The sequence below is a fragment of the Epinephelus lanceolatus genome, chromosome 24 (assembly GCF_041903045.1).
Source record: "Epinephelus lanceolatus isolate andai-2023 chromosome 24, ASM4190304v1, whole genome shotgun sequence".
Lineage (NCBI taxonomy): Eukaryota > Metazoa > Chordata > Actinopteri > Perciformes > Serranidae > Epinephelus > Epinephelus lanceolatus.
Window position 1 is genome coordinate 13,385,001 of NC_135757.1, and position 20,000 is coordinate 13,405,000.

At 40.9% G+C, this 20,000-nt stretch overlaps 2 protein-coding genes across 3 annotated transcripts in view; one reads left to right on the forward strand and one right to left on the reverse strand.

Annotated features, from left to right (window-relative positions):
* Positions 1–3,686: 3,686 nt before the first annotated feature.
* LOC117250123 (gap junction alpha-3 protein-like) lies at positions 3,687–7,729 on the forward strand. Of its 2 annotated transcripts, XM_078165574.1 has the most exons (4): positions 3,687–3,755; positions 5,198–5,760; positions 6,895–7,175; positions 7,248–7,729. In XM_078165574.1, the coding sequence occupies exons 1-4, from the start codon at positions 3,687–3,689 to the stop codon at positions 7,727–7,729; spliced, it is 1,395 nt and encodes a 464-aa protein (XP_078021700.1). The 2 variants fall into 2 exon arrangements, with proteins under 2 accessions (XP_078021700.1, XP_033472024.1); XM_033616133.2 differs by having other exon boundaries at positions 6,895–7,729.
* Positions 7,730–18,296: 10,567 nt separating this feature from the next.
* Positions 18,297–20,000, reverse strand: part of hpxb (hemopexin b) — a 6,047-nt gene continuing 4,343 nt past the window's right edge. The window contains exons 8-10 of the mRNA XM_033616324.2: positions 19,179–19,309; positions 18,930–19,077; positions 18,297–18,751 (exon numbers count right to left, since the gene is read on the reverse strand). Of these exons, the coding sequence (XP_033472215.1) occupies positions 18,525–18,751; positions 18,930–19,077; positions 19,179–19,309 (506 nt within the window). The 3' untranslated portion in view covers positions 18,297–18,524. The remainder of the gene's footprint in view (positions 18,752–18,929; positions 19,078–19,178; positions 19,310–20,000) is intronic.

Consider the following 20,000-nt stretch of genomic DNA (forward strand, 5'->3'; position numbering starts at 1 on the left):
CTCTCTGTGTCTCTCTCCCTCCCCCTCCTCTCCCACTAATCTCACCTACTCCTCGCCTGGTCGCCTCGAGCCCTCCCGTGGGAGTCAAAGAAAGAAGAAGGAGGAGGAAACAAAGTGAGAGGAGAAGAAGAAGCGCGCTGCCGGGAGGGAGACGTGTTTCAGAGGAGAGCGGTAAGCAGGTGGATGCTGGAGTGATGGTGTTGGTTGGAGTGGGAGGGAAGAGGAGGGATTATCAGCCTTCCACCTGCTGGATTATCAGCACCTCTCATGTTGCGTTCACTTCACTGTGGGAAAGACGGCAGACAGGAAGCCACTAATATCTCAGGAATTGATTTAGGATTTTTTTTTTTTTTTTTTTTTGATAAAAACGGAACATAAAATCTTTGAAATTCCTTTTTTTTTAAAATTTCCTTTACTATAATCAATTAAAACACATCAACCTGAGCCCTTGACAGTCAGTCAGGATGTATTATAGCTAACCTACAATGCCAATTGACAGCTTGTCTTCTCAGTGTCAGCCACCCTGTTCTCTTAATCTGCTTCATGAAGTGTGTTGGAGCAACTTTTTGGTCATTTTTGTATTTATTCAAAGAAGCTAGATTGGTAAAGCATCAAAAATCACAATTTTGCATTTCTCACAATTTACAATATAAAAATAAATATGTCATTTTATTATTTATCATCGGCTAATACTACTATATGTTTTTAAAATGTACACAACCTGCTTAAAACCAGTGTTCCTAATGGGCAACCAATGTTTTGTTTTTTTGTTGCAGTTTCCATAGTAACACATTGCTGCTCTTAACTATTCTCTTGTTAAAATGACCATTACCATATTCCCTGTTTATTCTGGGATGTTTTGGGATGGATGTTACTTTCTTGGGGTCAAAAACCTGGACACTTGGACACGCTGATGAACTCTTTCCATCAGTTTGCCTTCTTTTATCTTTATCTACATTTATAGTACTGCTCTGTACTTTCACACACATTTAGTCATTTATTTACATTTATGGTATTGCATATTATATATAACATTATACTTATTTATTCTTTGTATTCATTACATCCCCTTTGTGCAATTTTAAGCATGCCTAAACACTTTTACGCATTGTTAAACATCTTTTTTGCACTTTTACACACTGTGCACTTTGTGTGTACCCTTGCACACTTGCTGACCCTGAGCTGTTATTAATCTGTAGCATCATTTCTTCCAAGAATCAACATTACTCATGGAGTAACCCAGCTCCTGACATATAAGCTTACCTCGGTTCATCTGACTGACTTATATTATGTTTATGGATGTGCATTTAACCAAAATCAGGCTGACTTTATTAACAGACTAGTCTTTGGTGTCAACATTGCCACTGTCTGCATATCTTAAAAAAGGTTTTCAGGGTGCGAACGGCAGGCCAAGAGTTAACTGTTTGGGCTGTTTTAGCACAAAGACCTCTGATCCATCAAAAGCACACCCCAGCCAGGACAATGTCCATCTAGCAGCTTCGCTATTGTCTGTCGTGACAGATGGTATTTCATCACGTCAACACATCATGTACATGTACACATGCCGCTGTGAGATCAGTAGACAGTTACAGTAACTAGTCCATTTATTTACTGAGACTGTTCTCCCTTCGTTCAGCTCTAAGGTTTGGAAAAGTCACTGAACGTTTGTGAATTTAGCAAAGATGTTTGAATATGTTGAGGTAGATTTTGGAATATTTATTGTAGTAAAGGGAATTAACAGAACTCAACTTCATTAAGACTATTATATTTCCTTTATGGACTTTCAGACTGCTGATTTACTTCTAGTGATGATAAAAAGGACAGAAGCTGTGATCGTAACTTTTATTTTAGAAGTAAAATATAAATTTCATTGCCCTCACGTTGGTGGCGTAGTGTGTGTTACTGTAACTTTGAGTGTGTGTTTGTGAGTCCGTACATATCAGTCGATCCCAGGCAAACATTTGCCCTCCTCAGCATTCCTGGGATGTGATGAGTCCAGCATTCAACTGGGACAACCTGTTATCCACTCATTCACTTCCCACAGATGGCCAGCCATTGTCCACTAGCCAGCCAGCTCTGCAACACACACACACACACACACACACACACACACACAAATACATGGACGTTTGCAAGCAAATGTATATGTGGATAAAGTAAGAAAGGCAATCACAAAGCACTTTTTCCATACGTGCATAAATACACATGCATCTACATCTGCAGAGGACACACAGATGTATGGATACACTTTTAATCTATCTTTAGATTTATGTTCAGTAGGTCAGCTTCCTCATAAAAGCACCACAACCATAGTGTCCTCCCTATATTTTGTGATGGATGAATGCATACAAATTTTAGTGCCAAGTCCTTATTTTAGTAGGCAGAGAGTCACTAAACATGAGTTTTGTTGCGTGCTACGATAAATTCCGTGCAGATCTCAAACTTTGACTGGCTCTGGTTTATTATTTTAGTGGCTCATGAAGAATAAGTGTTTCAGGAACTAAAAGCAATGAGATATAATCCATGCTGTATGTGAGGTTTGACCATAAATGAGAATTTTGTGTGATTTCTGTTTGAAAATGACCTTTAAAGTTGACAAGAGTGTTCTGTCTCTCCTTTACAGATATAGTTTTTCTTCTGATCTCTGGTCGATGGATTTATCACTGACAACACAACAATATTTTAGTAAGTCTGCCTTCCCTTTCCTTATTTTGATACTTTTCACTTCCAATTTGTCAAAGAGCAATGCACTTTGTCAGCAGCTCTGCATGTCAAGGGATGCTCAGGGATGGCGTGTCAATTTATGCTTGTTCCATGCAATGTGTCTTTTTTTAAAAAACATCTGTTTTCACAGGAAACGTAGAGTTCCCACTTGTTAAATGCATGCAGTCTCTTTTCAAAACAAACTTAGAACGTAGGTAAAAAAAACTGTTTTAGATTAATTTCCTTAGGTTCAGAGAACAAAATGTTGTTTGGTGCATAAAAAATGGTGGTGCATCCACACCCACATCGCCTCTAAAAGGTGCCTCGGTGTGTCAGTATCTGATGCCGAGGGCCACTGACCAAGTGTCAGTATTTGACGAGTTGAGAGTGAGATCGGGTTGCATTTTGTTGTCCCTTCTGACCTAAAAACATGTAATAGACATTTCATTTGGATCCTGGTCTGTTCTATTACTGAAAAGGTGTTCAGTACAGAGTAGTCATGGAGCTGGTGAAAATGAGTCTCCTAAAACTAATTTGTTATAAACTATCGTAACTTAGGTAGGCAGTGACCTATCATTCAACCAAAGAGCTAAGCTGTTGCCTCGGGGGGCAATGAACATGGCATTCCTTTGAGTCAATCCCATTCTGGTGCCATCATTAGTCCCAGTGTGTATTAGTCCACCGCTGAATATTTTATTTCACAATAAAAGTATATATGTGACCCAGTTTTTAAATGTTTTTTCTTCAGTGGGAACCAATGGGCTTACTGCAGAGTGCTACAGACAAAGTGCAGTGATTTTGGTCTTTTGTTAAGAAAACTATTGGAAAAGTTTTCATCACTTCACAATCTGTTCATCTCTGGTTTCTGTCTCCAGACAGTACTTGTGCTATCTTCTCTGTCTCCTGCGTCTCCTCTCGTTTTGCGTCTTGTCTTCTTCATCACACTCTTGTTTTCCTCTCCAGGCTAGATAATCGAGTGAAGCATGGGTGACTGGAGCTTTCTAGGGCGGCTGCTGGAGAATGCTCAAGAACACTCCACTGTGATTGGAAAGGTGACTGATTGACTATTGATTAACTCGATGAATGGTAAATGAGTTTACCCCTCATTCTCACATTATCCTGAAATGGCCACAATTTAGAATATTTTATCATCTTCTTGGTAATTTGTAGGACTGTCCTCCTCGAATATGCTACCACATAGGTTGCTTGTACAAGCAGCATATTATGACCCATATACAGTTATATTTATGCAATAACCTCTAATGGCCATAGTAATTATGACAGGAGTAAAGGAGGAAGTCAGGTGACACAGTATACATAACTAGGTAGTCTGGGAAGAGAAGAAATCAGGGTGGACAGGTGGGTCAAAAAACAAAATAACTCCCGACAGGGGAATAGAACCCCGACGCGCAGCAGAGGGGTTTCATTCCCCTGAAGGGAGTTATTTTCCTAGTATTCACCGGCTCATTATAAATTATCCCGCTTATTACACGGCTAATTATCAGTTAAATAAATAATGTTGTCTGCCTCTGCGAAGTACATTAAAACCGACCGGATTCGACAACTTTTGGTGAAAGTTTTGTACTCACCCAGGCTTAGTGGACTGAACCGAGGCATAAAACTTGCGTAAAATGTCATTAAGCATGACTGCCGAGTGTGTATTCAAATCCGTCTTCTTTTGTTTTTGGCAGAGAAAGTCCGTAGGTATTCTTTTTCTTCAGTGGCATCCGTTAAAATCAGCCACTTCTGTTTGTTTTTCCCTCGGAAGTTGTTTGACAGCTGCAGTGTTGCAGGGCAGCATCCCTAGCAACGCTGGGCTACATAGCAACTGTGTGTAATGACCGTTGCTACTAGCAGCGGTCATTACACAGTAATATCAGACAGAATGCCGCTACTGACCAATCAGAATACAGCATTTAATAGAGCCGTGTAATAAAACTATGTAATGTAGTATGTCATGTGGTATTTGTGTCGTATGTCACCTAAGTTACACCATGTTATGTTAGTAACAAGTGTACTTATTTCAACCCAAACCTTGATCTTTTTTCGTAACCTAACTAGGTACTTTTCCCAAGGTTCCTCAATGTTAATCATGTGTTTGAAGCTGCAATTATTTGTGGCATTTAGGTATGACACCGTTAAGGGTGCGATATCAGGAAATGCTCCTGTGGGTCGTATTAGAGGGTATCCAGCAAACATTGGATTGATGGTGACATCGTGTCCCTGGCAAAAAATGTTCCAGTGCCAAAAAGTGCGGTTGTGGGGCAGACAGCCAGATGGTGACATGGTTTCATTATCGACCCTCTCTTACAAACCAAGAAATATTATTGCTATGAAAAAAACAAATGCATGTATCTTTGTGAGATACATAGACACCATTCTTGCCCAGTGACAGGGTTGCACAGCTGACTTCGACCACACTAAGTTTAGCTGGAGTTCCTAGGATATCTGGCTGCCTGCTCTGTTTTGTAACCCTCCCTTCCTTCCTCCTCAGGTGTGGCTGACCGTCCTCTTTATCTTCCGCATCTTGGTGCTGGGCGCAGCAGCTGAAGAGGTTTGGGGTGACGAGCAGTCTGACTTTACTTGTAACACGCAGCAGCCCGGTTGCGAGAACGTCTGCTACGACGAGGCTTTCCCAATCTCCCACATCCGCTTCTGGGTGCTGCAGATCATCTTCGTCTCCACGCCCACCCTCATCTACCTGGGCCATGTGCTGCACATTGTCCGCATGGAGGAGAAGAGGAGGGAGAGGGAGGAGGAGCTCAGAAAGGCCGGACGGCACCAGGAGGACCACGACCCTCTCTATCACAACGGGGTCGGGGATGGAGGAGGAGGTGGTGGTGGGAAAAAGGAGAAGCCTCCAATTCGTGATGAGCACGGGAAGATCCGGATCCGCGGGGCGTTACTGAGGACCTACATCTTCAACATCATCTTCAAGACTCTGTTTGAGGTGGGCTTCATCCTGGGACAGTACTTCCTCTATGGCTTCCACCTGAGGCCGCTCTATAAATGCGGCCGCTGGCCCTGCCCCAATACTGTGGACTGCTTCATCTCCAGGTTAGAGAGTAGCATTTTATCTTTGTGTGCTTGTTCATTAGCAATGCAAAAATGTTTTCATATTACTCCGTGCATTTGCTTAAATTGACCATTCATCTAGCCCTGTTCCCCATAGTTACTGTTGTTACACGTACCAAGCTTTCTGTTCTTGCACGACATAGTGGCCATTCACAGTGATTTACCATGCTTATTATTTGAAAGTTCTGAAACAACTGGTCATTGATTTCCCACAAAAGGAGACAGAGAAGTCCCGGCTGAAATGTTGCAGTGTTATAATTCTGTGCAGTGTTTTGGCTTGTTGCAAGCCTTTAAACACATTAATCGGTTCCTCCAACTTCCCGGATTGCACTTCATTGTCTTACTGGTACATTTTGCTGCAATCCATTGTAAGTCGGAAGTTGTAATTTTGTAAATTGATAGTGTGAGCTACCACCAGTAGCATCACGTTGCTGGGTGTATTCATTTGGACGGAGAAAGAGATACACATCCTCGTAAAGACTTCTATCAAGCCTAAATCAACTACATTGAAATGTCAGCTACAACATTGTTACAGCACATTTCACAACACAAACACTACATAAAGTAAAATAATTGATTAAAAGGTCTTTCTGCTCAGTTTACTGTGTGTGCCACCATGTTGTGACGTCAGGTGCATTTCTGTCAGCAAACTAAGGCTAGATGGATCTTGCCCAAGTTTCCCACTTGGAATTGGCCCCACTTCAACTGGTCACTTGAACAACCGTTCCATTGCACTTTTCCGTGTTGGAGGTTGTTTTTTTCCAAGTTTTGAGTACATTGGATTGCAGCATTAAACAACACACCCCCACCAGCGCAGCTGCTGTAGGGCAGTTTTTGAACAGACTGTGTGTATGCAGCGTCCCCAAGCACTTATCTTCAACATGTGGCAAAACCAAAGCCTGACAGGCCGGCTGTGCCTTGTTGCTAAGCAATGTTTGCTCTTCAGGGAGACATGTTGGGAACAGTCAGTTCAAACAAAAAGCATTGTCACCAAAAAAAAAACAAAAAAACATCACAAATGTGTGTAAAATATTGTACATTTCCTTTCCTTTGTGATGCTATTTCTTCATACATTTTCTGTGAATTAAATCTGTCTCTGTCCATCTGTTGTTGCAGGCCCACTGAAAAGACAATCTTCATCATCTTCATGCTGGTGGTTGCCTGTGTTTCGCTGGCCCTCAACCTGCTGGAGATCTACCACCTGGGCTGGAAGAAGGTCAAGCAGGGGGTCACCAATGAGTTTGTACCTGACAGCGAGTCGCTGATGCTGGGCAGAGACGAGCCTGGAGATGCAGAGACGATCCCTGAGCAGACCTCTCAGTCAGTGCTCGACTGTTTGCCAGCGTACGCCAGCGTGAATGTCGTGGGGGCTGGAGCAGCGTTGGGAGGAGCCTACAGTCCAACTGAAGCCTCCCCTGCAGTGATCCCCGTAAGCCCAAACACCACCAGACTGAAGATGGACAGCACAGCGTTCCACCCAGATGACTTCCTGTTGGAGGCCCTGCCCAGTTCTTATTATGGTGACAGAGTGCGTGTCGGGAGCCACGGGCAGCTGAGGGCAATGGAGCAGAACTGGAACAACATGGCACTGGAGCTCAACAACGTGGATGGGAAAAACTCATCTTCCTCCTCCTACCCTCCTCCTCTTCCCTCTCCTCCCACCTCCGCCTCCTCCTCCCCTCATGAGGAGGCCACCCCACCACTTCCACAAGGGGAGCAACACTCCATGTTTCCTACACTCCCTCGTCACACCCCTCTTTCCCCGATCGCACCAGAGGAGACATCAGTGAATGAGAACACATCACCTTGTATGGTTCCACATGACGACTTCACCGTGGTTACCAAGGCGGAGATGCATAAGCCTCCTGCTGCTGCGAGAGACATCCGGAAGCCAAGTCGGGCCAGCAAGAGCAGCGGCGTCCGAGCTCGCCCCGATGACCTGGCAGTGTAGCTAAAACACACACACTCACACATCTACACACAAACATGCTGTGTTCACATAGAAAACCTACATTTTATTCCACAACAGCATAAAACCACACACAAGCATGGCCTCCAGCAAAAGACATGCCTGCAAGGAAAACGTGCAAAACGCGTTACCACATTCAGCTGGAGGCAGCTGCTTATTTTAATCTCAGTATTATGAACTAGAAGTAGGGATTAACGAGAGTTTGGCCAGACACAATCTTCTCAATTTGTAAGACATCAATCAGCTAATAGGGGCTTTGCAGAAATCTCCGAGCAACACATCTGGAGTTATTTTGGAGAGCAGTGGAGAGATGCTATGCACACAGTGGGTCCATCCAATATTCAGAAGCATCATACTTATTCATATCAAATTTAAATCACAAAAATTGTTATTAGAAAAGGCAGCAGCAACACTGTCGCACACTTAAAACGACACACAATCATAAAGCTCAGTGGATATGTGTAGGGGAGGAAGGAAGCCTGCCTCATGTCTTTCTGCTAAGCTAATCAACTCATGGTTTTAGCTGAAATGTTAGCACACAAAAAATTGTAACTATTCCTTGAAGCAATACAATCAGCATTTTCTCAGCAAAAGCTCTCCAACATGGCTGCCAGAGGGTGTGTTACAGCACCTAATTCTTTCTTTAAATGATGACTTGCTTGACGCAAAGGGAGAAAATAAGAGCCAACATGGCTGCTGCTTACCATACTGGCCATACTCTCACTTCTTCTTTGGAGAGGTTGGACAGGGGAGGAATACGCCCATGAAATGGGATCACAAACACTTACACCCACAAACACACATACACCGTATATATACATATAGCCAGCACAGACACAAATAAGGAAAGGTTCTAGTGATGATGATGATGATGATGGTGGTGATGATGATGATTGGACTAACTAATGAGTTTGGGAGCGTAGAGGCAGCAATACTATATTCTTTTATTTTCATCTATCTTTCTTTGCTGGGAGACATCAGAGGAGAGGTTTGCACTTTTGTTTCTTTATTTTTATTTTTCTTGTGACGTGATGATGGAGCTGAACAGTCCGTGTGTCACGTTGAACCTGTCTGTCTGCGTGTACGGTACGCTCACCCAGCCTGTAGTTTCAATGAAGAGAGGGACGCACTGACGTTAGGACAGAGCAGACGACTGGAGGAGAGCGATGAAGCAGTCCCACCCTGAGACATGGTCCTTAGGCTTCACAGGCTGTGTGTGTGTATGTGTGTGTGTGTGTGTGTGTGTGTGTGTGTGTTTGGGTCCCTTAATCATGTTTCAGTGTTTACAAAATGACATCTCTGCAGTTACATCAGGGTAAACTATATAAAGTATATAAATATGTAAATATATAATGATAATAGTATTGACAGGCACCACAGGATGCATTTTAAAAAGTTCTGGTCAAGCTGCAATTTATAGAGACTTTTACGCCAAAAGTGCTTTAGCGTTTTCTGACCAACAGGTCACTATGCAAAAATCCAAAGTTGGAATCAGTGGCGCCCCTAAGGGGGGGCCATGGTGGCCACCCTGATACAATTCCTGCTCTCCCCACTGGCCCCTCCTGATGAAAACGATTAGAGGCCGACATAGCTGAATTTCAGAGGCTGTCGTGTGCTAATTTTTAAGCTATCGTAAAGGTAGTGGCATTTTGTAAACCTAGACAACCCAAGGCATCCATTGGTACCAACCATGTTGGCATAGCTTGTTGGAAAGGGGGATGAATAATGTTCCAAATTTAGGCTGGCCAAACTGGCATGGCCATTTTTAAAAGGGTCCCTTGAACTCTCACCTCAAGGTATCAGAATTAAAATGGGTTCTGTGTGTACCCACGAGTCTCCCCTAAACTTGAGAGGGCTTGTTCATTGTACAATTAATGTACTCCCTCAAATTAAAGCTGCATATTTGTCTTTTTAAGGAAAATTAAAACCAGCCTATTTGAAGAACAATGAATTGCCTAACATGAAAAGATACAAACACATGAAAACCCTCAAAATGAAGAAAGAACTCAAAATGTTAACTGTACCAGTATCAGTCTCTGCATATCAGATAATAGCATGAACTGTAAGATAAGACACCAAAGTATATCAGTATGTGATTCCTTAACTCAAGGTGTGCCACCCCACGGTTTTCAGTGGCCCCATCTGGCCACCCCAATGAAAAAATTCTGGGGGCGCCACTAATAAGAATTTTTTTCAAAAGAGTACACAATCAAGGGCTTAAACTACATTTACAGCAATTCTAAGCTTTGCAGCTTGAACAGAGCATAAAACCAGTACACCTTCTTTCTGATGCTTGTGTTTGCAGTGTGTTACAGAACTGTCGAGTTCCCCCCTAGCTGTTCTGTGTAGGAGTTAATTTTCTAGACTAGCTGTAGATTATACAGTAGATTTTAGATTTTTTGAAACAAAAAAGAGAAAGTAATATGATCTCAAAAAGTGCTAACTTTTATTTCTCTGTCAGTTCTTAACAGACATCCCACATAGGAATGTTCATTTTCCTGTTCTTCTCATTAATTCCTGCCAAAAAAAATACATAAATTGCTGATTTAATTCCCAACAGCTTTAATTCATCAAATTAAATTGTTAATGTTTTCATTCAGGAATAAAAGTGCACCCCGTTAGCAAGTTAACAAAGGATAGTGGTTTGGGGCAAACAGCGTTTTGGGTTTGTATATCTTTGTGTTTACTTCTGAACAGATAGATGATTATACATAAGATACTTGAAATGGTACGACTAGAATACTAGAAACGTACTAATTATATCACACGTGCCTGAATTAGCATTAAACAACCAAAATACCCAAACTAAAGTTAAAAAAAAAAAGTCTGATTGACTATGTTAACATTTCAATATAAACAAAAAGTTGTTTTTGTGGTTAGGCAATATAATCTTAACTCAAGGTCCACTTGCTTTTTCTGAAGCTTTCAACCACATCTCACAGTCTTCATTGTTTTTATAGTTGTGTCCAGGTCTGGTAAAATGTTTTACCATCAGGTAAATAACCCACGACATTGTCCTGGGTTTGATCACCGTAGAAGAAGACTGTCATGCTGAGTCAGATCTGATCAGAGTGCCTTGATTAATGTTTGACTGTTAAATGGTCATATGCGAATTGAATTTCCCTTTGGGGATTAATAAAGTATATAAAATGAAAAAATCAAATTAAAAGACATGCGGGGCGACCTCTAGCTCACCTGGTAGGGTGTGCCCCCCATATAAGCTGAGTCATCTGCAGAGGGCCAGGTTCAATTCCAACCTGTGGCCCTCTGCTGTGTGTCTACCCCCTCTTTCTCCCACCTTTCCTGTCTATCTTAGCTGTCCCATCAATAAAGGCAAAAATCACCCAAAAATAATCTTTAAAAAACTGGTCTCATCACTGTTCCAGGAATGCTACCCATCTGCATTCAAGGTAACTTGGAAAATGTGTATGAGCTCAATAATCATTTAAAGCTTTTGGCTATAACAGCCAGGGCCTAAGTAAATCAAGGTAGCTCAGAATTAGCACTGAGGCTAACTTCTAAACTGCTAATGTCAATTGCATATTGTAAATCTATCACACCTTATTAACGCTGTTAATTATTGCACATTAACAAAACTGGTATCCTCAATGTTTTTACATATAAAATTGTAAAAGGAATAGTTTGGTGGCTTTTTTCAAATTTCTCCCTGCTTGCTGTCTTTATGCAAAGCTAAGCTAACTGTATCCTGGCTGTAGCTTCATATTTAATGCACAGGTATGACAGTGGTATCAACCTTACTCAACCCAACTATTCCCTAAACATATCTAGCTGATTGTTGAGGTACCACGCAACCCAATCACCAAAATAAATGTTGGCATCGTATGTCTCTGCAAACCACAGATATCACACACATTTCCTACATTTCAATTTTCAATTTTATATCGTGACAATGCTGTAATTAACTAACCTGGTTAAGCTACCAACACGTCAAATACCAATTCTTGTTCAGTGGCCCTCAGCGTCAGATAATAACGCATAGAGGCACCCTTTGGGGCTGGCATTTTTTGACACTTCAAGCAACTGCCGGAGTATAAAGAGCAAGATGGGTGGATGGGTCAAATAAACTCCACTGTCCATGTACCATGTGAAATCAATTCAGTCAATCAATTGAGTCATTTTAATAACAACGTAGTGTGCAAGTATGTGTAGCATATTACGCCAGTGACATATGTCACGTAAGGTATGTGACATATGTCATGTGATGTTAGACTATGTTAGTAACAAACATACTCATTTAAAGCCAAGAATAATATATTTTTTTAAACCCAACCATGTACTTTGTTGCCTTAAGATGAGGACGCAAACCTTATAGTGGAGTTTTGTGCCTACTTTTATGCATGTAGCGAGTGGAAACTATACATTTCCTGCGAAAACAAAAGTTTATTTTGAAAAGACACAAGACAGGTATTGAGCCTAAATTGACACACCGTCCCTAAGCATCTAAAACTGACGCTTGAGGGATACCTAAAGCATCATCGTTTGATGTGTAGGGCCACTGACAAAGCGTCGGCATATGACAAGCTGGGAGTGAGAATGTGTTAGATTAACATGTGGTTAAGTTTACACACTAAAACCACTTGATTTAGGCTAGGAAAAAAATATGTTTTGGCTAAAATACCCAGTTTGGTCTCAGAAAACACACAGGTGGACATGCCCCAATGCCTCATTAAAAAATATTCACTTTTGTTGCCACAAACATGATCAGACTTGTCCCGATGTCTTGTTAAAAAAATAACTGCTTTTGTCACATTTGCTGGTCTTAAAAAGTGATTTGTCAGCTGTTTGGCAGCTCGCCTTGGTATCATGCCATCCTCCATCCCCTCCTCCTCATGTGAAGTAGCTTGGCTCAAATACATATAATCCGGACTTCATCAAGTAGGAGATGTACAAATTTAAGATAATCTTTTTTTTTTTTTGCAGAAACATACAATGCCAAGATTTGCTTCTGGCAACTGGGTTGTATTTTATCAATTATTTCTTTAATTTCATTTTTTATTATCACTATAGAGAACTTTTGGTTTCTCTGTTGTGGAGTAACAACAGGTGTAAAATTAAAGCTTCATGCATCTAGTACGCAATTAACAGGTCCAGCCTGCGAACACTGTTAATTGTTGCATTTCATTCAGCTGTTCCTGTTGCAGGGACATGCGCTGTGTTGTTTGGCTCACTCACATGGCAAATTGAAGCACCCAAATCAAACAGAGCCATCATTAGTGGTATGTGTTCCACCTGTGCTCTCCAGCACTGGCAAGAAAATGTCTTGCTACATTTGATCACTGTGTGGTCCTCCTTCAGCTGCGCTATGAAGCTCAACTTTGATTTGAGTATGAACAGAAAGTTTGTGGCTTCATTAACCAGGCTTTTGGCACAGAGATCTGTAGCATGTCAAGATTCATTTGTGGAACTCTTGATTCGAAAATTTCCAGCTTGTCATGAATGCAGCCATTTAACTATTAAATAAGAGGTGACCAATGAGAAGCAGGATGCAATAAAAGGCACTTAAATTATGGTACATCAGCCACTTTTTACCAAAGTCCAATACATTTTCTGAATACAGGATTAACCATAAACTGAATCTATACTGTTTACTGACTTTGCTGTCAAATGTTTACATGTCTCTGATCAAACTTAGGTGCCAATAAACAACTTCAGCACACTGTGGCAGCTGAAGCACATCATCAGTTTTTAGAAAAGAATTAATAAATCATGATGTGTAAGATTTAACCAAAGATATTTAACAAACCAAAGATATTTGTGCCAAAGATATCACAATACATGATAGATTTTTAAAGAGCTTTGCTTCACCCCTACCTTTAAAATCATGGCTCCAACCAAAAGATGTTACGTTGAGCTTCGTCTCTAAAAGAGAACAAGGTTCATTTGACTTTTTTCTATTGCTGAAATGTTTTTCATAACCTTATTGTTCCAAGCTGTTCTTAGTACCTTTGATATGTAGATAAAGATTTGCACAGATAGTTATAGACCACTGTTATGAGGACATGAGGATATTATATATAGAAAAGAAAAAGGGTGTCCTTGGGGGAGGGAAATTAACATATTTTTGTTTATTTATGGAAATAACATGCTCAAATTAGACCTGGGATGGACAAGACATTAATCTAAAGTGATTGTTCTTTTCTGTCCTGAATACTGATTTAGAGACTTTTGGCTATTCCAATTTTCACACCACGGATGTGCCTTGAATAAAAAATCCCACGATGGAAAACCGAAGTTGTGTAATGGGATTTTTACGGCGCCCCTACAAGCAGGGACACAGACTCCCACGTGTTTGAAATGAAGAACAACCCCTGCTATCACTCCCGTTGTAAAACGACTGTCTTTGAAGAGAAGTGCCTTGTGTCTGAACCTTTTGTTAAAGAACATGTTGATGTAAATGTTCATTTACCTCAGATGTTTACAGAACTGTTACTGAATAAACTTTTTGTACCATACCTGTTTACTGTCATGGTTAGCTTTTTCTATTTTGATATGTTCTCTCCTTTTTTTCTTCTTCTGTGTGAAATCAATGACTCATGATTTCAAAATTGACTAAGAATTTTAAGTGTTCCAATTTACATGCACGCCCATATTCCATCATTATTCTGAATATGAAAATAATCGGAATTTGATGTGGGTCGTGTAAGCAGCACATTCTGTTTGGTTATTCCGAATTAGGCCTTTTTCCAAATGATGCATTTTCCTATTAAGATGGTGCCATCCTATTGATCCGACGGCCCAAAATGCCAAAGCCCCATTAGTTCGAAAAATGTTCAGGTTTTTACTGCAATTTGTGACATACGGCCTCTTGCCTGCTTACGGTCAGCTCTGTGTGTTGTCATGGATACGTTATACATAAAATAACTAACCAATAGTTTGCAAGGCTGGGGTAGAAATGCATGCTCAAAAGAAAAGCCCACATTTCTGTTCAGAAGGAGAGACACACCCACTTTTAAACTTGGATATCAACAGGTTTTTGGATTTGTGCAACTATTGCAATGCCAACTTTTTCAAGAAGGTGGTCGATTGAATGAAAGACGGAGGGTGTGTTCAAACAGTCACAAGTCTGTTGGTGGAAAACTTTGAGTAAAAACTTGCTCCAGCCGTTCCACTTTTCCACATTTTGACGTGATAAACGACACATTTGGGCACGTCAACTGGAGTATGCATGGCTGCATGTAAACAGGAGTATTCTCGGAATATTCATTTCCATTAGCCTTGTAAACAGCATAGGAATATCCTCCTGGAACCCTGTGACCTCATATGAGGACATCACATTTTGGGTTAACTTGACCTTATACTTCTACTTAACTCAGACCTGTTGTCCTCGTTCGTGGACATTAGTGTGCCATCTTGTGGTAGTAAGAGCACAATACACTAATCCATGTAAGAACCAGATGGCAGCCATCTCTGCCAAGTGAGTCCACAGCTGATGCCGACACAAAAGTGGACAAGGTCCCAAAACCTGATCACATTTTATGGTTGATACTTGTTTATTTATGATTAGTAATGTTTGGAGTTTGACATGGCAACAAATTTGACCAATTTTAGCAACAATAACAAGCTAAGACACTGCTAATTAGTAAGTACGCCTATGAGGATATTGGGACTTTATTATTGTTGACAATGTCTAGGTTTTTATACTTATCGGGTCCTACAGATCCCAAATAGCTCGGAGAAATTTAAAAAAGCATAGCAAACAAAAGTTCGGGTCTCAGGAGGATATTGGGGTTTTTTTTGGAATAAGGGAAGAAAAACAACAGAATATTTTATGTAAACATAGCAATTGTGCTGTGCTACTGGAGCGACAATACAAGATAGTACCTTAACATGACGATGTCTGCTGGTTTATTCAACATTAGTTCCGCCTTAAATCAAGACACTGAAAACTAATGACTGGATGTGACACATGTGTTTGGTGTCCCTGTGCACTTTGCTGTCGTACCACTCTCTGGCCAAAATTTGTCCATGAGAAATTCTCATATGCAGATTGGAATTGAATTTATTGATCAGATTCATGCTTCAAATAAAACAAAATAAAGTAAAATAAACTGCATCTTTACTATTTTAGCATTATCATAGGTCTGTTTATTAATATGATGTGATGGCTGGCAGCTGTGTGTGTGTGTGTGTGTGTGTGTGTGTGTGTGTGTGTGTGTGTGTGTGTGTGTGATGAAAACAGTCTGTACTGTCTGCTATGCATGTGTGTATGTGCAGTGCTGTTTCTATATGCACATGCGTGTGTGTGTGTGTGTGTGTGTGTGTGTGTGTGTGTGTCCGTCCCCTTGGCCTCGCCCATTAAGCTGTGCTGAGGCCAGCACTTCCTTTATGCGTGCTGAAAGTCCCAGGGATTTTGGCTGAACAAAAACCTCTCCAGGGAGTGAAAAGGGCTTGAATGCCTGCTAATGCCATCCTGACCTCTGGACTCTTGCAGGCTGTTGGTCCACATGGTCCAATATGAGTATGGAGCATTTGTTAAAATACTGTATATTATAATAATGACAGAGACCAGGACTCCTAAATAAAATAGCCAACAGTTTTTGGACACATTGGCCATGAACGCTTTGTGTTTGGGAGGGTGGAAATAGGAAGGTTGATTTTGATTTTTTGTCTTTCAGACAGATTTAAAAAACACCAGCACACACATGCAGATGATAAATAAAGCAATGAACCACATAGCCGACAAAGACCATATTAGCCTTGTTCTTGAATGCTTGGTTGATTTAAAGTTGAATTAAAATATATATATTATAGGACACTGGAATGTTTGACTTTATTTTTTAGTTAGGACATCAAAAAATGTTCTGGTTTTATCAGGAGCAAATCTATCTGGGATTCTGTTGTGGCTCAGCTGGTGAAGTGCTTCACTCTCAGTCTGCATGAAAATGAAGTCTGTTATGCTTTATGCAGCACTATGGCTGCTCACAGGGTCACTTGTGATAACTGAAGGAATCCAATCTCTTTTTTTGCAAGAAATACAGTTGTGGCCACCAGCAATTTGAGGCCAACGACGTGGAACATCACACCTGCCTGCAGACCTTTTCCCACACCTGCAACTCGTCAATGGAAATCATTAAAAGCTCAACACAGGAATGGAGTTCCCTTTTTCAGTTTTTCTGAGCTGCCAAACTTTGTGGCTGAATGTGATGTTGTCTCCAACGACCTCTTCTCCTTTAACAGCACATCTCCTCTGAAATGGTTTATGTGTAACATGAGTAAAGGAGAGAACAAGTCCACCAATGTGCCAAGAAATAAGGACAGGGATCACAAAAAGACAAAGACGCTGCAATGTGCACACAAGTGCACAGAGCTACATGTGCAACTGATGTTACCTGAGCATTATTTCCTTTGAGTGTCGGTGAACATGCAGCTTTCTGATAGTGTTTTGCTATCCTTAGCAATCTGTGCTGCCCAGCCTTTAAGTGGAGAGGGTGTGCCCCTAATGTTCACACTGTAGCAGCACAGAGGAAACAGAGGGATGTTTGGGCTGACCAAAAACTCACTTACAAATGAGGCATGTAGACTACACATGGGGTTCCTACAGCTTATGGCAAATTAGATTAAGGACTTTTCAGTGCCACTTTGAATTAATTTAAGACCAATTTTACAACAACCAAAATCAAAAGAAAAGAAAAAACACATGAAGCAACATCAGTTACTTTGGGTGAGGGACAGTTTGCCCAAATGTTTATCATAACATTAAAACAAGACTTTTTTTTGTCTCGTGGTGGAGACAAGGGTAAAACAAAACTGGGAAACATCCAGCGTTTTCTTGGCAATTTTGTGTTTCCTAATGTGCATGTGAGATTCCACTGCCTTGTTTTCCATTGTGTCGAGTTTAAAAACTCATGCATTGCCTTCTAACGGTTTCAGCCACGCCATCAACTTTTGGTTAAATAGCCAGTTTTACACATGTACAGTGACAGCTAGCTAGCAGACAGCGGATCCTCTGCTCTGAGCAGCCCGGCCAGAAACAAAACAAAAAAAGACTCAGAAAATCCTTCTTCACATCTTTCCATTTTTAAGTGTGTTAGAGTTAGGATTAAAACCATCTGAAACTTGTCCTGTTTTGAATTCCTTCAGTGTTATCATTCATTCATTAATTCAAATGTCTTTTTAAGGACACACAGAACCCTGTATACAAGTACCCATCCAGTGTGACATCATCATGGCACAGATGTCCTGGGTAAAAAATAGGCACTGTTGCACCCTGGATATATATGGTGAAATGTCTCAATGTGATGTGTGCAAAAAGGCCTGCTCCTCAAGATGTTCACACATTCAGTCTATGTCTGCATCTCGACTCTGTTACTGCAGCTGACTCAGGTTTACAGTGAATCTAATCCCCTCATTTTATTCTGCTGGGACACATTCATTTGTATAGTAGGTCCTCTAGTGGCCAAACACTGTCATCTGGATTTTGTTCCTCACAACTGTTTCTGATCAGTTTCACATGTGCAACCTAAAAATATCAACAAATTCTAAATGTTCTTTTTATAATAAAGATAATAATCACTGAAACTGACACAAGTAGCTTCCCACATTTTATTCATTGAACAACTCAAACTCCACTATGCATGGGAGGATTATTCCAGGATCTTACATTTAGGTCTTTACTCCCCACTTCACAAATGACTTCCATTCCACACTACCAGTATGCTTGGATGGATAGATGTAACTCTTTTGTGTGTAGGAGGGGAATGAAGAGTTTAAGCAAAAGTAAGCAGATGACTGTGAAACATTCTCTCATCCCTGACTCCTAATCTTTACATCCCATTTGTTCATTGGTAATAGGGTGGGCCTCAGGGATCACTTTGGCCATAGTCATTAACATGATATTGTCAAAGCTGTAATATTGTGAGCCCTTGTACAGTTTTATTCCTTGAGAATCGCATGTAGCAGCGTCAATGCCGGACAAGGGCAAGGGCCGGTCCTGAGTCACAGCCCTGGGTGTGGTAGTTAGGTCGACATCACGAACATGCTGTTCTGTTTGAAGTAAAAAAAATATGTGTTTGTTAGTCACTTGTGAGCAAACATAACCCTTAGGCCTGTACTATTTGTTTTTATCTTGATCTTTTTTTTCCGCCTGAGTTTTGTCGATACTCAAAACAAGTTAAACCCAGAAACTCACAAAAAAAGATAAATAAGCATTCTGTTACATTACCTTGGATTATATGCACTGTGTGTTCAGCATTGCAGACAAAAGCAGCATCCACATGTCCCTCAATGCCAAGTTCCTCCTTCAGGGTTTTAGGATAGCCTTCAATCAGGGTGTACTGAGCAGCTGCTTTGTAGATGTAAACCTGATCATCCTGCAGGTGTTTGACAGACCAGGAGTTATTTCAACTTTAATGCAGATAGATAATAGTCTGAGGTTTTTCAAGATTTTTTTAGTGGTAACTTCAAGGTCTACCTTAATCAAGTAGAGTTTGTCATTGTAGGAAAAGACGGCGTCCACCCCGTGTCCCACCTCCTTCCACGTCCTGGTGATTGGGAAGGCGTGCAGGCCGTCACGGTGGGTGTCCAGACGCATGTAGATGGAGCCTGAGCAGATTGAACTTAAGTCTTAGTGAAAGCTTTACAGCAACCTCAAAATACATTTTCACAGGACAAACAATCCAAAAAAAATAGTTTGACATGTTAGGAGATATGGGTTTGTTTGTTGTTGTTTTTTTTTTTTTGCATTTTTGCCAAACGTTAGATAAGAGGATCAATACCACTCCCTAATAAAGTGCTGCAGGAGTGAATCCTTAAGTGCGAAAATTAGTTATCATTTTTGCACCTCTGGTTCCCTTGTCTCAAAGTCAGTGGGGTTTTTTTTATGTGTTTTTGTTTACATGCCTGAAATAAGATGTTAACACAAGCTCAAGAGACTTTAATGTTTTGACAGAAAATACGTCAGGAAATATCCTTCTCTTGAATTTTGCAGCTTTAATGCATCTTAAAAAAGGCGGTTGCTAAAAAGTGATTAAATCGGACCACAGGACGTCATCACACTGAACATGGCTTTACAGCCAGGCTGTGGAGGCAAGGTTAAGTCATGTGACCTCAGTGTAGGCCTTCTATAGCCTAAACGTTAGCTTTTTACCTCTGGCGGGTACATTTACTTATCTTGCTGAACAAAATGTGTACATACCATGGATTGATATTGTTGGATTGTTGCCTCAGGTCTTGGTTTCTGCAATAATCAAAACTCCTTTGGAAAAATCCCAGGGCAGAGAACCAGGGCGACGCT

Excerpts from the sequence above, each read along its gene's own strand:
- LOC117250123 (XM_033616133.2), top strand. The coding sequence starts at position 3,687 with ATGGGTGACTGGAGCTTTCTAGGGCGGCTGCTGGAGAATGCTCAAGAA. Across the intron at positions 3,756-5,197 it reads ACTCCACTGTGATTGGAAAG|GTGTGGCTGACCGTCCTCTT; the intron begins GTGACTGATTGA and ends CTTCCTCCTCAG. Across the intron at positions 5,761-6,894 it reads GTGGACTGCTTCATCTCCAG|GCCCACTGAAAAGACAATCT; the intron begins GTTAGAGAGTAG and ends CTGTTGTTGCAG.